The sequence below is a fragment of the Elephas maximus genome, chromosome 10, assembly GCF_024166365.1.
Source record: "Elephas maximus indicus isolate mEleMax1 chromosome 10, mEleMax1 primary haplotype, whole genome shotgun sequence".
Lineage (NCBI taxonomy): Eukaryota > Metazoa > Chordata > Mammalia > Proboscidea > Elephantidae > Elephas > Elephas maximus.
Window position 1 is genome coordinate 14089922 of NC_064828.1, and position 17834 is coordinate 14107755.

At 49.0% G+C, this 17834-nt stretch overlaps 1 protein-coding gene across 1 annotated transcript in view; it reads left to right on the forward strand.

Moving 5' to 3' along the window:
* Window positions 1-17639, forward strand: part of EHD4 (EH domain containing 4) — a 73445-nt gene extending 55806 nt beyond the window's left edge. Inside the window, exons 5-6 of the mRNA XM_049897872.1 lie at window positions 7189-7353; window positions 16041-17639. Of these exons, the coding sequence (XP_049753829.1) occupies window positions 7189-7353; window positions 16041-16577 (702 nt within the window). The 3' untranslated portion in view covers window positions 16578-17639. The remainder of the gene's footprint in view (window positions 1-7188; window positions 7354-16040) is intronic.
* The last annotated feature ends 195 nt before the right edge of the window (window positions 17640-17834 follow it).

The following is a 17834-nucleotide window of genomic DNA, read 5'->3' on the forward strand; positions in this document are numbered from 1 at the left end:
TGCACATATGTGCATGTGTGTTTGTAAAGCTCCCAGGTGCGTCTGATGATCAGCCAGGTTTGAGAACCAGAGATCTATCCTGGCTCCCTAATTTTACAAGGACAAGGTACAATGGTGATTCCCCCAAGGTCACCTCATCTGCTAGTGATGAAGCCAGGACTAGAGGGCAGGCCTCCTGGCTCTCAGCCTCGTCCTCTCTTTGGGCCCCCTCACTTAGGCTAAGACTGCTCCATAGGCCTGTGTCTCCACATCCACTGGTACCTGGGTCAGGAAGCAAAGTCCCGACACCCTGTTGTCAGCACACCTGCCCTTCCGTCTTCTGGCAGTCAGGAGTCCACGCCCCTCCCACGTTCCTCTGGCTTCACAGTGAGTGGCTTCTGCCTCTGGCCTTGGGCCCAACAGGTCAGCCTCCTGAAGTCCAGCACCACTTTGCTTCATCCAGTCAGCATTGACTCGCACCCCAGGGGCCAGGGCTGGGAGCCTACAAAACCCCCTTGTTGCAGAATGGTGAGCTGTGTGCTGATTGAGGAGTGGACACGGTGCCGTGGGCGCTCCGAGGGAGGGTGACTGTCTGCCTGGCAAGGTGACAGGTGTCACTGAGGGAGACAGCTGAGTGGGTGTTAAGCCTTCCACCATCTTCTCCTGGTGGCTCCTCGGCAGCCTCCCTCTTCATACCACTGCTCTCAGGGAACTGCATGTCTCCGTTGCAAAAAGAAATGGCTTCCTTGGCTGCCACTGCCCCGTGTATAGTGCCTCAGTGGCTGCCTTCTTCTCTGCTGACTTATGCCCCAGCGTGCCCACGTACCTTCCTCTGTGTCCCTCAGCTCGTCTGCAGCCGCATGGCGCCCTGTGAGTCACCGTTCTTCAGCCTTTCTTCCTGGTGCAGCCTGCTTCTGCCCCACTTTTGTTCCAATTCCACAGGGCAGCTATGATAACTGGTTTGATCTCTCTTGTGAATGCACTTTTCACAGCCTCTCCTGAGACAATTTCTCCCTCACGCTCGCCCTGGGCCTCATGCTTGGTGGCAGGAAGTCTGTTTTTGCCTCTCCCACCACTCCTTGTCATGTGGTATTTCTCTTCTCCAGCTGGTCCAGATGAACTTAACCTTCAGCTGGTACAGACACCCAACACTATTTTATACGCTAAACTTAGCGAATTATGTCATAGCCTTTGCAGATGTCAGAATTTTTTTTTTAACTATTTTTAAATGCCTATGAACATTTTTTATATGCCAGTCACCGCTTAGGGCCCAGTGACTCAAGATGCAGCTGTATCCAGTCACATAAATAAATCAGGAGCAGAGAACCCACTGGAGCCTTGGTGGCACAGAGGTTAAGAGCTACAGCTTCTAATCGAAAAGTTGGCAGTTCAAATCCAGCAGCCGCTCCTTAGAAACCATATGGGACAGTTCTACTCCATCCTGTAGGGTCGCTATGAGTCAGAATCAACCTGATGGCAACAGGTTTGGGGTTTTTGTTGTTGTTGTTCTTTTTTTTTTTTTAGAGAACCTACTAGGGTGCCAAGAGTCTTAGAACTCCCCGCCACCCTTCAATGGCTGATGTGGCCTAGGTTTATAGGCACAGAATGCTGACACTGTGAACAATGAAAAGCCTTGTGTGAACATGAGGAGCAGATTAAGGCAGTCAAACTTGCTGAGCTTACTTATAGGAAGAAAACTCGTATTTGTTTTCTGCCTAAGAATAGTATTTGGCTTGTTCCTTTTCACAAAAGAAAATGTTTGAAGTCCGGATGTTTCCAGCCTGAGCTTCTCGGTGGCGGTGTGCTTGTGGGCAGTGCCATGCTGAGAAGGGAGGACAGGAAGCATGGACAAGAAGCAGAACTCAGCACCACAGCTTAGCCACAAACTGATGACACTCATTTTACTCTGTCTGCAGTTTTGTGTTCCATTTGTGAACTTGCTTTTGCTTACATGGACGAGGTGTCACCTGCGTTTTCCTCTCGGGAGCATTTCTGTTTCATGAAAAGGCTCTTTTATTTTGGTATATTAATTTTATTTCCTCTGCTCTGGTTTTTCTTTTGCAAGCCAACCCTTACTGAGGGTCCGCAGTGGACCAGGGGTCATGTGGTTTGCGTTACAGGTATCCTTTTGGTTGATCTTATCGATGACTACACAAAGTTTGGTGTTATTATCCTCACTTCACACGTGAGGAAGCTGAAGCTTCGCAGCCCGCACGTTGCAGGATATAGACGCAAACCCTAACCAGGCTGACTGCTGGGTCCAGAAAGCAATCACGTGACCACCAAATCCAGAGTGGACAGCATCTAGAATAGCTCCTTACTTAGGGCCTGGCTTTCTGCATGAATTGGTCATTGTATTTTATAAAAATTCTCCATTTGCAGAAACCCTTCAAAGTTTGGAGATTCATAGAGCTGACATTTTGAAAACATGTAAATTTTTCAGATGTCACCTAAGAAGCGCGAAATCTGAGTTGGGGTGTGGACCGTGTCTGTTCATACAGCACTATCACTAGGCAGAATTCATGGCCCAGGCAGAAACACAGCAAGTGCGCTGTTACCATCCTGCAGGGATCAAACTCAAAGTGTCGTGAAGATGGCCATTTAATAATATGAAAAACTGATTATCTTAATCAAAAGATCTCTTGAAACTCAGTGATTTCCCTGTTTTTCTTATTTATATATATCTTTTTTCACAACTCTCTATTTCAAAGAACAGGAAACCATTAAGAGTTGGTTTTGGTTAACCTCAAAGATCACATCTTAGAATACCGGTATACATCCTTTGAAGACTGTCCACAATCCAAGATGCCAATCAAGGTTCATTTCATGATTCTTTAGAGTAAGCTATTTTGGGAAAGCCCAAAAAAGGGTTTGAAAAATATAGTTTTATCCAGTTCCCATTAAAATAGCAAGTTTAAAGAAATTAGCCTCATGCAAATCCCCAATAATTTGTTTCATGGGATAAATGAACAGAGGTAAAAAGTTAGGCAAGGTTACTGTCAGACCTCACTCTTTATAAACATGTTACTCAAGGATAAGATCACACCCATTTGGAGGTCTTTGCTCAACCAAAAATGAGTCAATGTTTGAGGAAGGAACAGCTAATAATGAGAAGGAAAAGGAGAGCTCTGTAATTTTCGGGGTTCACTATAGCCCTGTGCAGTTTAGTTTCATCTTCCAAGCATTCTCCTCTTAACCCACTGCCGTTGAGTCTATTCCGACTCATAGCGACCCCATAGGTTTTCCAAGGCTGTAAGTCTGCCACATCTTTCGAACCGCCAACCTTTGGGTTAGCAGTCAGTCACTTTAACCACTGCGCCACCAGGGCTCCTTCGTTCTCTTCTTAGTCATGTGTAACACGTGGAGCCCAACATGCCTGCCTGTCTGCAGGGTCGCATTTGTCCTGTGGAGACATTGGACATTTTGAAGTTAACCAGATGGACGGATCCTGGCTAAGGTGTGTGAGAACCATTCTAGAATGGGCAGTGGTTATCACCCTTTAATGCCTACTCCTCCATGGGGTTTTTAAAAATAGCTCAGTCGGCAGCCCCCAGCTGCTGTGGATGTGTGTGCAGTGCTTGAGCCCATATATGGAAGCCTGTCTCTTTGAAGGCTGGCCTCAAATGACTGGGTGGCCCCCTTGAGTCCCCTTTAAGACTGCTGAGCATCAAGCTCCACTGTTGGTCTGAACAGAATAACAAATGCGGCTGGAGGAAGGGCGGATCAGCTGCTCTGCTCTGCCTCTCACAGCGCGCACACTCCTACAACACATGGGCTCACCTTTCCCTTCTCTGATTTTTTAACAGAATTGCTTATATCATCATAAATTCACATTTAAAATGTGCTGATCCCTCCCCCCTTCCCCCTTCCTTCTGTTCCTCTTTCTCTACCTTCGTCTCTTTCCTATTCTTTTCTCAACTAGTTGTTTCTCATAAAGAACAAAAGGTCTCAGGCTGCTTCAGCCTCCTTCCACGGGGCCGCTGCCAGGTGTGGCTCTCAGTCCGGCCTTTATCTGGAGAGACAAGTTTGACATACTGTGGCAGGAATGAATGGATTTCAGCCATTCACACCATCCCCTATGCTTACCAAGTGTCCTTTGAAACCTATAGGAGGAGCCCTGGTGACACAGTGGTTAAGAGCTTGGCTGCTGACCAAAAGGTCAGCAGTTCGAATCTACCAGCCACTCCTTAGAAACCCTATGGGGCAGTTCTACTCTGTCCCATGGGTCGCTGTGTGTTGCAATTGACTCAACAGCAACGGATTTTTTCTTTTTTTGGTTTGGTCCTTGTCAGAAGATTACAGTCTTTGTCCATGTTCCTATTCATTGTTCCTAACATTTGTGTGCCATATTACAGCCTTATTTACATATGGGGAGAACAAAACAAAAAAAAAACAAACCTGTTGCTGTCAAGTTGATTCTGACTCATAGTGACCCTAGAGGACAGAGTAGAACCGCCCTATAGAGTTCCCAAGGAGTGCCTGGTGGAGTCGAACTGCCAGCCTTTTGGTTAACAGCCATAGCAGTTAACCATTACGCCGCCAGGGTTTGGGGAGACAGAGAGTAAATGACCTTTCCAAAGCTCCCCGGTGAATTGGAAATGATCAGATGTCAAACCTCAAATCAAAGTTTTCCAAACTGTTGTTCCATAGGACACAGTTCATTCTGAATTCCAGATTTCCAACAGCTGCGGTAAGATTTTTAATTCCTACCCACAGAAAGCAGTTCGTTCTTTGGGGACAGGATGAGACAGCGGAATACTAGTGCCAGCTCCACAGCGCCTAACTGGCTGTGTGACCTTGAGTAAGCTGTATGAACTTGCTGGAAGCCGGTGTTAAATTAGATTTATGCAGCCCCTTCCAGATTGATTACTCCATGATTCTATGAATAAGAAGTCACCTTGTACCTTGATAAACTTCTTAAAGGCAGAGGCCACGCACGGAGCCTGACCCTGGGTTATTGTCTTAGGGCAAGAGGGGGAGGTAGCGTAGCAGTAGACCCTGACAAAGCAGGCCACCAGAACGTCCTGGAAGTGGAGACTGAGGCTGAGAGCAGCCAGCGGCATGAGTGAGTTACCTGAGGGTAGTGATTCAGGTAGTGCCAGGCAGGTGGAGGGAGGAGGGAGTTGAAGCCTGCCATGAGATCTACCCACAAAGTGTGTCAGGGCACTGGTACCTAGTGTCCCAGGGCGGCTCACTGCCAGCAACCTCGGTCATCAGCCAGTAAACCCCACAAGGTCCAAGAAGAGGGAGCAGGTGCCAGCAGTGGGTGGAGAGCTGTGGCAGGTGTGGAGTTCAGTCCAGGTAAGTTATGCTCGTGGCCACCAGGTAGTGTTGAGGAGCAGGGTACCAATCCTAGGGGCTGGATGGCAGTCAGCCAGATTGAGGAGCGGGGATAGAGACTTCCCTGAGCTTGGGCCTGACAGCTCAGAGGTACCATACGTACCTGGTAGGCGGCATAGGGGACTCGGGGAGCCCTGTGAGGAGCCCATTAGGGAGCCCTGTGGGGGCTGGCAGCTGCCCTAGCCCGGGGCTGCGGGTTGGGAGACTGAGCTTTAACTGCATTCCAAGGCCAGGAGGTTGCCCTTTATTCATCACATCTCAGGATGGGGTTAAAGCTTCGAATTCTACATGCAGGGCTCCCAAACCTTGGGTTTCTCTAGCTGTCTCCGAGAATCTCGTAAATGTTTTAAGTTGGTTTAACTTGAAAAATAAGTAAATAAACAAATGTCCTAGTGACAGACAGATTTAGAATTCCCTCTCCAAATCTGCACTCTCAGCACCAGCCCAAAGCACTGTCGCCCAGCTTTGTTTCTGTGTTAAAATGGCCTTTGCGTAGATGGAAACGCAGAGTATCGGCTTTTGCGTTTATGCACCTACTTCAGTGTCCACATGCTCGCGACATGCTCTTGGCTGCGCCTTCAGCTGAGCTGTGGAATGTATCTGCTTACTGCCTCTATTTAATTTCTGTTCTTCCACAGATTATAGTAGAAGTCTCTTTTCTTTAATAGGATTGTCCATAGCTACATAGTCATTTTCTTTTTGTAATCTCCGCTCTGTTTTTTATCCTTTCTTATTTTAGTTATTTACTTGACTTCTCAATTCGCTATGAGTCAGAATCAACTCGACAGCAGTGGGTTTGATTTTGGTTTTTTCCTCAATTACTGTCTAGAATTCAAGATAGACAAAGAGAACTTTTGTAATGAACATTTCTTAATGCCCGGAGGTAGGAAATCAGTAGAAGAGTGAAATGTTAAAGAAGGGTGTGACAAATGCAGACAGAGCCCTCCCAGTGACACCCACCCACCCCGGGGTAACAGTCCTGGGCCTGCTGCCCTCCAGCTGATCAGGGTGCTGGGGCTCCCCTCTCCCAGAGGTAGCATCCATCACTCAGCACGGCCCCACCGCTGACCCTGTGCAGAAATGACTTTGGTGCCACCTGCAGAGATCTTGGGCTGTAAGCTGTGCGTGGGGAGGTTATAGAAATCCCCATCTCGTTATTTCCGTGTAGATCAGCACTTACATCGGCTTCCAGTTTCGTTTCCTGGTGCTCCCAGGCATGGGCCCCAACTCTGGTGTAACTTTCTCTCAGGGCTCCTGGCTAATCACGGAACTAACATTTCTCCCTCCAGACCCCACCCATACCCTTGCTTCCTACATAGAGGCCCAAATAGCCATTCAGAGGCACAGATCCCTAGAGCTTCATGCCAGGTGGCCTTCCCTCCCAATAGTTCTAAAGAAGCTTCTAACCTAATATTTGTTACATAAAATTAATAGCTAGCCAAGTTCAGTTGTGCCCAGTTATAATTCAGATCGTTAAGCTATAGGCATTGGTTGTTGATTTGTGACTTAGGACACCCCCTGTGTTACAGAGTAGAACTGCTCCAGAGGGTTTTCTCGGCTGGAATCTTTATGGAAGGAGATTAGCAGGCCTTTTTCTTCTTCAGTGCTGCCGAGTGCGTTCAAACCATCAACCTTTTGGTCACCAGCCAAGTGCGGACTATTTAAGCTATTTACAGACGTTTGGACAGTTCGTACTGAGGGCTGGAATGGACTTCGCGGAAAGGGAATTCTCACTGGAGAGTTTCGGCAGGCCTTGGGGACCATGGTTCTGTATAGTGGCCTGCCAGTGTTACCCTGCATGTCAAATGGACCCTTGTTTGTTCCTTCTCTTGGTACAATTCTGTCCTCACCTGCCATATACCCCTTCAGGTACATGCCTACATCATCAGTTACCTGAAGAAGGAGATGCCAACTGTATTTGGAAAGGAAAACAAGAAGAGAGAGCTTATCAGCAGGTTACCAGAAATCTACATTCAGCTGCAGCGAGAATACCAGATTTCTGCGGGGGACTTCCCCGAGGTCAAGACCATGCAGGTACTGGAGCCCATTACAATGTCAGGGGATGGGAAGGAGGTAGAAATGCGTGCCACATTGTCTGGCTGGTTGCTGGGACACATGACTGTTTCGACGTTTAGGATCAAGGAGAATGTAACAAATTCATCTTCTTAATGGTGATCCATAATAAACGCTTCTGTGAATAAAATACAAATTGCCTGCTTCCCAAACTTTTAAACAAAAGGGAACACATAATCAGAGGAGGGATCAAATGTGTGTCTGGTTGCCTCCATGAACAACTGCCTCCTTTGCCATGAATGAGACCAGAAAAACTGAATAGTGCCCAGCTACCATTACTGAACATTTCAATCAAAGATTCTATAGAAGAATCCTGGTCAAAAGGGGAGAAAATGTGGGACAGAATTCAAAATTCTCAATGGAATCCAAACTTTCCGGAGACAATGGGGCTGGATAAACCCTGAAAATTATTGCCCTGAGATAATCTTTAAACTTTAAACCAAAACTATCTCCTGAAGTCTTCCTTGAACGGAAAAATAGCTTATCTCAATTAGTAAAGTACGTCTACTTTGAGCATTGTGCTCTTTTAAAGAATTATCTATGTGAGGTCAAATTGACAACAGCAACTGGAGAGGTTGGATGGAAAGCTTAAGGGGCAGTGAGTTTAAGATGATGGTGTTCAAATAATTTGAAAAATGTTTTAATAAACTTTTAAACAAAAGGGGCCACATAGCCAAAGGTAAATTAAGCTTATATGATAAAATCAGACGAGTAGCCATCTCAGGCTGTGTTCAAGGAGCTTGCTTCGATGTTGAGGTGATGCCTGTTTTTTGGAAGCCCAGACCCTTAAGGGAATCAGAGCAGGAGTGACCTTCAGGTTACCTCCAATGTCCTCCTTGACCTTGAGCCTTACCCTGCCCTGGTGGGATTGTGAGCTCAGGCAGCATTGCTGCCGTAGGCTCAAGGGTTCAGTCAGAGACCATGCGGCTCTATGGATGCAGCTGGACTTCATCCTGTGCTGGTGAGGATTTTTGCTTAAAGGCCAGCGTTGGGCAGCCTTGAGTCTGATTCTGGGGTCTCTCTAGACATGTCTGGGCAACTCCAGCTGAACCTAAGTGGTTGCTGCATTCAGCCGCCTGGCCTGGCCAGTGTATCCACTGCAGTTGTGTTAGGATGACCATGTTGATGCTGACCAGGTCATCTGAGCAAGGCCAGGCCATCTGCCTTCTGTGTAGATGGTCCTCACAGAGCCAGACTGGCCACCTTGTCCAGTGCTGGGACCTGTCTATACTGGAGGCCACGGCCCTTTGCAAAGCAGGGGATGCGGACTCAGATGCCTGCAGCCACCAGGAGAGAACGTGAACAAGGGAAGCAGGCTGGGTGAACAAGAAACCCCATCACTCTGTCCAACTACCTGTGGTTTTCCCACATTTGATAGAGATGCGAGTTCTGAGAAATCAGCTTCTACAAGGAGGAAAACGGCTCTGCAAGAGCAGTGAGAATTTGGGTGGCCACAAGAGGGGGCAAGTTAGTGAGTACAGCATCGCTGCCCTCTGGAACACGGGTCTGGGTTGTTCCAGAGAAGCCAGGTATTGTGTTTGTCTGTAAAAATCACCTGGTTTTCCAATTTTGCCTCAAATTTTCCAAAAATGCCAGGTAGAGCAAATGGCGTACCTGCATGTTGGCTTCAGCAGTCACTGTCTTCTCCTGGGCTTCAGAGAGACGGCACCAGACTCAGGGTACAGGGCCTGTGTGCACCTGCCGCCTCAGGAGAGAAGGATGAGATGGAAAAGGGGGTCACAAAAGGGAGGGACGAAAGAGGAGGAGGAAAGACCAGCTGTGGAGGGAAGGGTCGATGTGTGACAGGAGGGGAGGCTTTGATCCTGAGCTGTTTATTTTTTAATGTAAACTTCATATAATGTAAAACTTTATTTACTGTAAAGTTTACGTGTGAACATAGGGTTGGCTTACTCTTAACATTTGGGTGACAACTCTTTACAGCTGGGCCAAGGGTGAGTCAGCTGGTACGTGTTATCTGGTCAGAAATGATTTGGCTGTCTTAAAAATATAGAAGCATCTTTTCTCTTCCAGAGGTAAAATAGGTATCCCTGCACTCAGAGAATGAATTGGTATGTTTCCGGTCACGGCGACAGCTGATTTGAGAGCTAACCATGGCGTCTTGGAGCAGTCTCCTGCAGTGGGTTCCCCCCGCACACCCTGGGGTTAGGCCCTCACCCCATGACCAAACTTTAGGGCAACTGCTTCCTTCATCCTTCAGATATCTGTGAAGGGAAATGTTGACTTAAACATTGACTTATTTGTGAAGGTTTCTTGACTTAAAGTTAGGAGGAAATACACAGCCCATGCCGTGGCCTAATAGGAGGGTTCTCTGTGGCTCGTTACCTAATCAAGCCACACAAGAAGATGCAGCGCCTGAGACCCTGAGGCACCCCTGAGCCTCCTTGGCAGGGCTCCCCTGCCCGTCCCCAGCTGAACTCCGGTAACATAGGGAGCAGACCTTGGGACCAGAGCAGCTCATGACAAAGCTAACCTGGCCCTGGCCAGGTCAGAGGACACCCAGGCCAAAGAAGGAAACCATGGTGCCCCTTCACCTAAGGTCTCAGGAGCAGCCAAGGCCCATTTAGTTGGATATAGGAAGGGCCCAAATTTTGTTGAGAACCACTTGGGGCCAGGCCCCATGCCAGGTGCCTTCATACCGCTAATGAACACCTGAGTGCCCAGCACTGGGAGTGAAGAGCCCGCCTGACAGTGACCCATTTGTTCACCTTCATTTATTCATTCATCCAAGATATTAATTAAGCCTACTAACCCTGGTGGCTCAGTGGTTAAGAGCTACAGCTGCTAACCAAAAAAAAAGGTCAGCGATTCGAATCCACCAGGCACTTCCTGGAAACCTTATGGGGTAGTTGTACTCTGTCCTATAGGGTCACTGTGAGTTGGAATCAGCTCGCTGGCAACAGCTTGGGGTTTTTATGGCTAGGCACTGTTCAGGTCCCTGGAATAAATAAATGGACAAAATGGCCAGAACAAGAATCCTTGCCCTTGAGGAGCTTATACTCTGGTTACGGTCTGTGTCTCTCTGACTGTCATTGGCGTTGAAGCTTTTGGCAGCGAAGCTTGTTGTTGGGACACCCCTCCTTGTTACATCTTGTGTGGCACTGTAATTCATTAACTCCAGGTGCTGCTATCTTGTGTTCTTCTCCCTCCTAAGGCTATAACTCCAGAAGTCTGTCCCGTTCATGCCAGATCCCCAGCATCTAGGGTGCCACAGGTGCTCAGTAAATGTGCTGAATGAATTACTAAGCTAGTGGATGTTCATAGCAGGGCAGGCCCGAGGGTAGTGAGTGCCTTCCACTGGGAGTTGGAAGCAAACCTCTTCCTCCAGAGGCCAGCCTGGTCACACTGCCCAGTTCCTTCAGAGAATCCCCAGGGGTTCCCCAGGCAGAGCCAGCAGGTGTGCGTCACTGCCATCTGATAAGTCAGCCTCGTTAGTGTTGCCCGGGACCCTCTGGGTGGGCCGTGGGTGTGAGTCAGTGTCTGCTGTGAGTCTGACATCCTCTGCAGCCTGTTGTGGACTGTCTGGGACACCAGCAGGGAGCGTGAGCTAGGAGATGAGCGTGTTATGATCTGTGCAGACATCGGGGTCGCAGAGAGCTCATAGATGCCAGCGTCAACTCTTTGTTCTCCTGTCCTGGACCAAGCCCATCAGTGGTGACGCTTGGGTAAGGCAGGGAGAGGAAGCTATAGTGAGAGCTGAGCGTGTCTTTCGAAGGCTTTTGCCCAGTGCTGGGAGAGGCCCTACAGTCGAGTCTGACCTGCACCCTTGGGGAGGGAATCTGATTTACCGCAGGGCTGTGAAGTACTGCGGAATCAGGAGAGCACTAGAAGCGCCGCCCTCCTGGCTGGCTTGGTGCCCCTCCTAACCCAGGAGAATTTGGGCCCCCCAGCTGATGGGTTGGCAGTGCCTTAGCGGCAGAGGGCAGCAGAGCTGACCCATCTGCTCTGAGCCTTCAGGTTGGTTTGTCAACTGCTTCTGGGGAGTGAGTGGGCGAGGACTAGACTGCTGAGCCTGGGCTACAGACTGACCTTTGCCTCTTGGGAGGGAGCAGTGCCAGGAGACCCCGCATGGTGGCTTTGGTGGATAAAATTGTGAGTAAACCTTTAAATCCCCAGTGTGTATTCATCACAATAAAGAGACTTCTGGGCCCACCCTAGTCAAGGCCAGTATTATGGATTGAATCATGTCTCCAAAAAATACATGTTGGAATCCTAATCCCTCTACCTGTGGATGTAATCACATTTGGAAACAAGGTTTTCTTTATTATGTAAAAGAGACCATATCAATATGGGGGGTGTCTTAAACCTAAGGACTTTTGAGGCATGAAAAGAGCAGATTAGACACACAGAAGCAAGCCCAAATGGGGGAAGGCAGATGCCACGTGGAGACCACCAAGGAACTAAGAACAAAAGTGGAAAGAGACAAGGCCCTTCTCCCAGAGCCAACAGAGAGCACCTTCCCCTAGAGCCGGTGCCCTGAATGCGGACTTCTAGCCTCCTGTATTATGAGGGAATGCCTATATGTGTATCACAGCCACCCACTTGTGGTACTTCTGATGTAGCATCACTAAGAAACTGAGACAGCAGGAAGGGCGATGGCTTAACTTGGACCCCACACTTCCTGGTCGGGCCTGTGTGCTTGGGGACCCCGGAGATAAGAGTGTAGGATCTGTTTCCTCTGTGCCCTTGGGGGCGGGAATGGCTGCTGCTGCTTCCTGTCCACCTCTGCAAATATGTGGCCATTTCCCCTTGCGGGCTTTCCAGAGATTTGTCACGGAGTCCACATCCCCTGCAGGCTGGCGGAAAGTTTGGGCGTCCCGCCCTCGGTCATCCACTTGGTCAGACACTGGGGCTCTGTGTGCGCTCAGAGCTGAGGCTGATTCATGAGCAAATGGGGTAGGTGTGCAGGCACCCAGGGGAATCCAGACTTGTTTACCACAGAAGCACTGGGATTTTTGTGTAGGCTCCCTGCTCCTCCACCTTGCTTGGCTTTCTGTTTTCAGCCCTCTCGTTTGACTGATAGCTGGGCAGCAGGAGTCCAAAGCGCTGTTTGCATTGTTTGCTGCTGATGTTGGGGATGACTTTGCTGGTGACTGTAACCTCTTGGTGTGGATGGAGACACACAAACCAGAATGCACTTAAAACCAGGTCTGCACCGCCCCACAGCTCCAAGCTGAGCACAGGGCCACACGTGGGCTTTCCTCCCAGCCCAGCATGGTTTGATGGCCACAGAGCTTGCTGTTTGAGAAGAGTTTCAGAGGCCCCTCTCTGGAGATTGGTCAGGCGGCTTAGCTTTCAGCCTTATCCCCTCTATCGTCTAAAGCTCACGACTCCACGCCCAGATAACAGCAGGGAACTCTGCCCTGCAGTATGCCCTCTTCCTTAGAAACGGCCTGAACGTCCAACCTCAGGGACAGCGGACGTGAATAATGGCCCAGCCGTACGGTTTAATATTATGCAGCTATTAGGAAAAGCTTGTATAAAAATTAGTATCACAGAAAGATATGATTTTTTTTAACCCCAAGTTGATAAACAGTATGGCCTTAGTTCAAGTAAGTGTGTGTGTGTGTGTGTGTGTGTGTGTGTGTGTAAAAAGGCTAGAAATGTATACCCAAAAATGTTAACAGAGGTTACTGTTGGATGATGGGATTATAAGTGGTTTAATTTTTCTCCTTTAGCTTACCTGTTTTTCCTCATTTTTCTCTTTAAAAGTTTGGCTGTTTATAATAACACTGAGTTGTATGTTTCCCCAACTGCCTGTCATATTACTTCTGTATGAAACAGTCAGGTCTGAAGGGTACGTAAGGCCTCTTCTCCTCAGGCTCCTCCCTGCCTCCTCTCTGTATCGAGCACCATCTCCAGAAAGTTGTCCACCTCGATGGCCCTTCTCAGGCCCCTCTAGAATTGTCCATACAGAAATACTTTACATAGAGTCTGTCTGAAAACTGCCGGACCTGGAATTCTCTACATTTATGTGACAAAACCGGTGTTGAAGACATTGCTCATTAGGTCTTTGAGACCCCTTACACGCAGCTTGGAGTACCTCCTAGGTCAGGGCCAGAGAAAGTTTGTCTCTAGCAATGAATGGGTGGTTTCTTCCTTCAGACAATGAGGACTGTGTAACCCCTGGGCCCCAGCCTGGGCGGCTGAGAAGCTCAGAGCTAATCTGTGCGTACAGGCGGCAACTTTCCTCAGCCTTAGTTGTCTGATGTAATAATTCTGTCCCTCTCCCTTTTAATTTCTTGGCTTTTCCCTTTCTACTGACTTTCTTATATTTCATGTTATCCTTTTTTCCACTGTCAACGTAAGGCAAATCCTTTTTGAAAGTGGGAAGTAACTAAAAAATGGTGTGTCCTTCCTCCATTACAACATAAGCGCCTTGAGGGTGAGGACTGGCTTTTCACATTTATATCCCAAGGCCTAGAGGGCCTGGCAGATAGCAAATGACCGATAAATGGTGGATGAAAGGAAGGCTGGCTGGCTGGATGGATGGATGGAAGGATGGATGAATGGAGGGAGAGAGGGAGGGATGGATGGATGGTTGGAGGCATGGATGGAGGGATAGATGGATGGACGGACAGATGGACCGATGAAGGAGGAAGTGAACAACAAATGAACCAAGGTAGGAAGGATTGTTCCTACAGGTCTGTGGCATCTGCAGTCTGATCCCACCCTGCCCAGGTAGTTGCTGTGTCTCCCAGGGCCTCTCCAGAGCCTCTGCTCCTGCCCTGTCTGATGATGGGAAATAGAGCCGAGACCCTGCCCTGCCCAGTAATACTCAGCCCTGTTGGCTGGATTCATACACTCATCCTCCCCACCCGTACACCTCTGCCCATTTCCAATTTAACTTTATTTGTCCATCTGTTTGAAATGACTACTGATTAGAGGGTAAGGACTACTCTGTATTTGCCAAATTTTAGTGGCCTTGCCTAAATACCTTTTTGGTGTAGCTTTCATGCTCCTGGCCGGGCTGTGCCTTTGTGGGTCTGCTCCTGCCGTGTTCACACTGAAGAGCCACCTGGGCTCATTTGTAAGAGACACCACATCCTGAGATTTCACCGTTAGAGCCAATGACAAGGTACCCCAAGCTTTGTTGTGTGTGTGTGTGTGTGTGTGTGTGTGTGTTTGGCTGATCCAAAAGCGGAGCCCTTAGATAACTGTCTTCCCTAAATACAGTCCCTCTGTCTGAAAGAGTGCTAAGCACAGTCAGGAGACGTGGGGTCACATCTCGGCGCTGCTGGGACTGCCTGGGCGGCTGCCTCTAAAACAAACTTATTAGTCCCTGCCCTCCCATACTCCCAGGACTGTTGTGAGGGTCAACTGAAGTATGTAATAAAGTCACTTTAAATGATAAAATACTAATTCTCTAGAGCACTAAAAAAAAGGTGGGGCAAAGGTGGGTTGTCTTCAAGTCCCAGAGGCTCGCTGTCACTCACACAGCTGCCACCATGGCTTAGCTGCTGTAGAAGAAATGCAGTGAGTCCCATGCAGCTTGCCTCTGCGTTAGTGTCCTAGGGCTGCTTTAACAAAGTTCGAGAACAGAAATTTATTGTCTCACCGTTATGAAACCCGGGAGTCCAAAATTAGGGTTCAGGTTTCTCCTGCTATCCGAAAGTACAGTGTTCCTGTGAAACCTTCCGTAAGCTGAAATGGCGTAAAGCAAAGCAGTTATTATTCATTTATTTGGGAAAAATTTTTGAGTGTTCCCAGACCGAAAAAATAACCTACCAAATAACACATAAAAAACCCTTACGAGCTCTCGTAGGCTTCACTGATACCTTAGGACACACCTTGCTAAAGAACGCACAAAATAAACTAAGGTGAAGCACAGATGCTCACAGACACAGTCAAAGCTCTGGCGGCTGATACGGAGACGCTGAGTGTAGGTCCCAGACGGGACGAGCTTGGCTACGGCACTCTCGGGCTTGGGGGTGCGCGCCGCCTCTTTAACTGCTCGCTGCTAAGCAAATGCTGAACGCTATTTCCTCTTTTTTTATAAAAGTGAAAATTGCCTTTGGATTTCTTTTGGTTAGCAATCACGGGCACTAATGTAGGTCTTCCCTAAAACTGAAGAGGCGTGAAGTGAACTTTTGAGAAGTGGGGGACGCCTGTATTGTCCCTGTTGATCCCTCCTGAGGGCTCTGAGGGAGAGTCTGTTCTGTGCTTCTCTCCTAGCTTCCGGAGGCTGCCTCAGTCCTTGGCGTTCTTGCTGCAGGTGCATCTCTGCCTCCATCTCCACATGGGCACCTCCCTCTGTGGGTCTCTCTGTGTCTTTTCTCTTTTGTAAGGACTCCAGTCAGATTGGATTAGGACTCACTCTACTCCAGTATAACCTCATGTTAACTGAAAACATCTTCAAAGACCCCATTGCCAAACAAGGCCACTTTCACAGGGGTACCAGGGTTAGGGTTAGGACTTCAGCATCTTTTGGGGGGCACACAGTTTCATCCATAACATTCTCCTATATCTGGTGAATTCAGATGTGGGGATCCCACCAAAGAGCGAGTTCTGGGACACCCCAGGGCACGTGATGTCTGTGTTAAGGGAGAGTCAGTCCCTCCAGCTACCCCTCCCTGTCTGTTCCCTGAGGAGAGAGTCTGTAACCCAGTGTGTGGCTTGTCCTCTTGCAGGAACAGCTCGAGAACTATGACTTCACCAAATTCCACTCGCTGAAGCCGAAGCTGATCGAGGCCGTGGACAACATGCTGAGCAGCAAGATCTCGTCACTGATGCACCTCATCGGCCAGGAGGAGATAAGCATGCCCACGCAGATGGTGCAGGGCGGCGCCTTCGACGGCACCACCGAGGGGCCCTTCAACCAGGGCTACGGGGAGGGCGCCGGGGAGGGCGCCGACGAGGAGGAATGGGTCGTGGCCAAGGACAAGCCCATCTATGACGAGCTCTTCTATACCCTATCTCCTGTCAATGGCAAGATAACGGGCATCAACGCCAAAAAGGAGATGGTGACCTCCAAGCTGCCCAACAGCGTCCTGGGCAAGATCTGGAAGCTGGCCGACTGTGACTGCGACGGCATGCTGGACGAGGAGGAGTTTGCACTAGCCAAGCACCTCATCAAGATCAAGCTGGATGGCTACGAGCTGCCCAACACCCTGCCCCCCCACCTCGTGCCCCCCTCTCACAGGAAGTACCTGCCAAAGGCCGACTGAGGAGGGGGCTGCGAACAGGACGGGTCGGGTGGGACGGGGTGGGAACCAAGAAGCTGGATCAGAGGCCCACTCGGCCACTAACTCTCTGAGGACCTTGGCCAAGGCACTGCCCCTCTGTGCCTCACCTTTCCCATCTGTACAATGGGGAGGGCAGGCACTGGACACTACATGGTCTCTAAGGTCCCTTCACCTCTAAAATTCCCTGAGTTCCTATTGAAAGATGGGGTGGGGAGGGCATGACAATATTGAAGATTGAGAAGAAAAGGGAAATTGTCCAGAGTACTCAGAAGCCTGGAGAGACAGGTGCGGGGTGAGCTGGCTTTGTGGAATCCCAGGAACCCCAGGAACCCCAGGAAGTGAGTTGGGGGCCCTTCTGGAGCGGTTGAGCCTTCTGCTTACCTGGGCTGTGTATCTTCATGAACAGATTCTGCAGCACCTGCCTGTCCCTCAGAGGACACCAAGAGGGAGAAAAGAAGTTCTTATTTATTTTGTTTCCTGCTGTTTTCGTAGTGGAGAAAATAGAGCAGAGAGAGCTTCTTCTATCTCCAGATTGTCTACCAAGGAGAAGACGGATGCCCCCAGGTTTGACAGGAGGAGGAGCTATGTCTGTGAGTGCCCAATCCCACCCCCAGGCTCACTCAGAGCAGGTGGCCAGGTTAGCAGATCACGTGGGTCCCAACATGCCGCACTGGCCCGCCCTTCTGGGTGCCCTCCCAGGGCCTTCCCAGGAAAGCTGTGTTTGGTTAGGAGTTTGGAACTCTCAAACTGTATTAACCCCTGGCAAGATTTCTAATATACTTTTCAAGGCACACTGAAGTCAAAGGCTCACTTTTCTTACCGGTCTGTCCAATAATTTGTAGCACAGTCTATTTGTCATGCTTAGCTGTTAAAAGTCCCCAAAGCTTCTTGGCCAACGGCAGAATTTAAATTCAATAAAAACATTTATTGGTGCCTACAGTGTCCTAGGGAGCGTGGACACATGGGTGAATGGAGTCGGGTAGAAGAGTTAGACACTATTTTTGTAGGAAATAGATATTTTTAACATGTCCAGCTTTTTTTTTTCTCCTCACAGAATAAAAGCCTTTAATACAAAAACAGGATGGAACCTTTCACTTAAGCCTTCTCTTCGAAAGGCGGTGTGGCTTGTTGATGAATGCCCACCACCAGGCAGGCTTTGTGCACTTACCCTCACTTGGGCTCCTGAGTACCCTTTCCTAGATCCCCGTGGGAGTCCCTCAGGACTGTCCCCTCACAGGA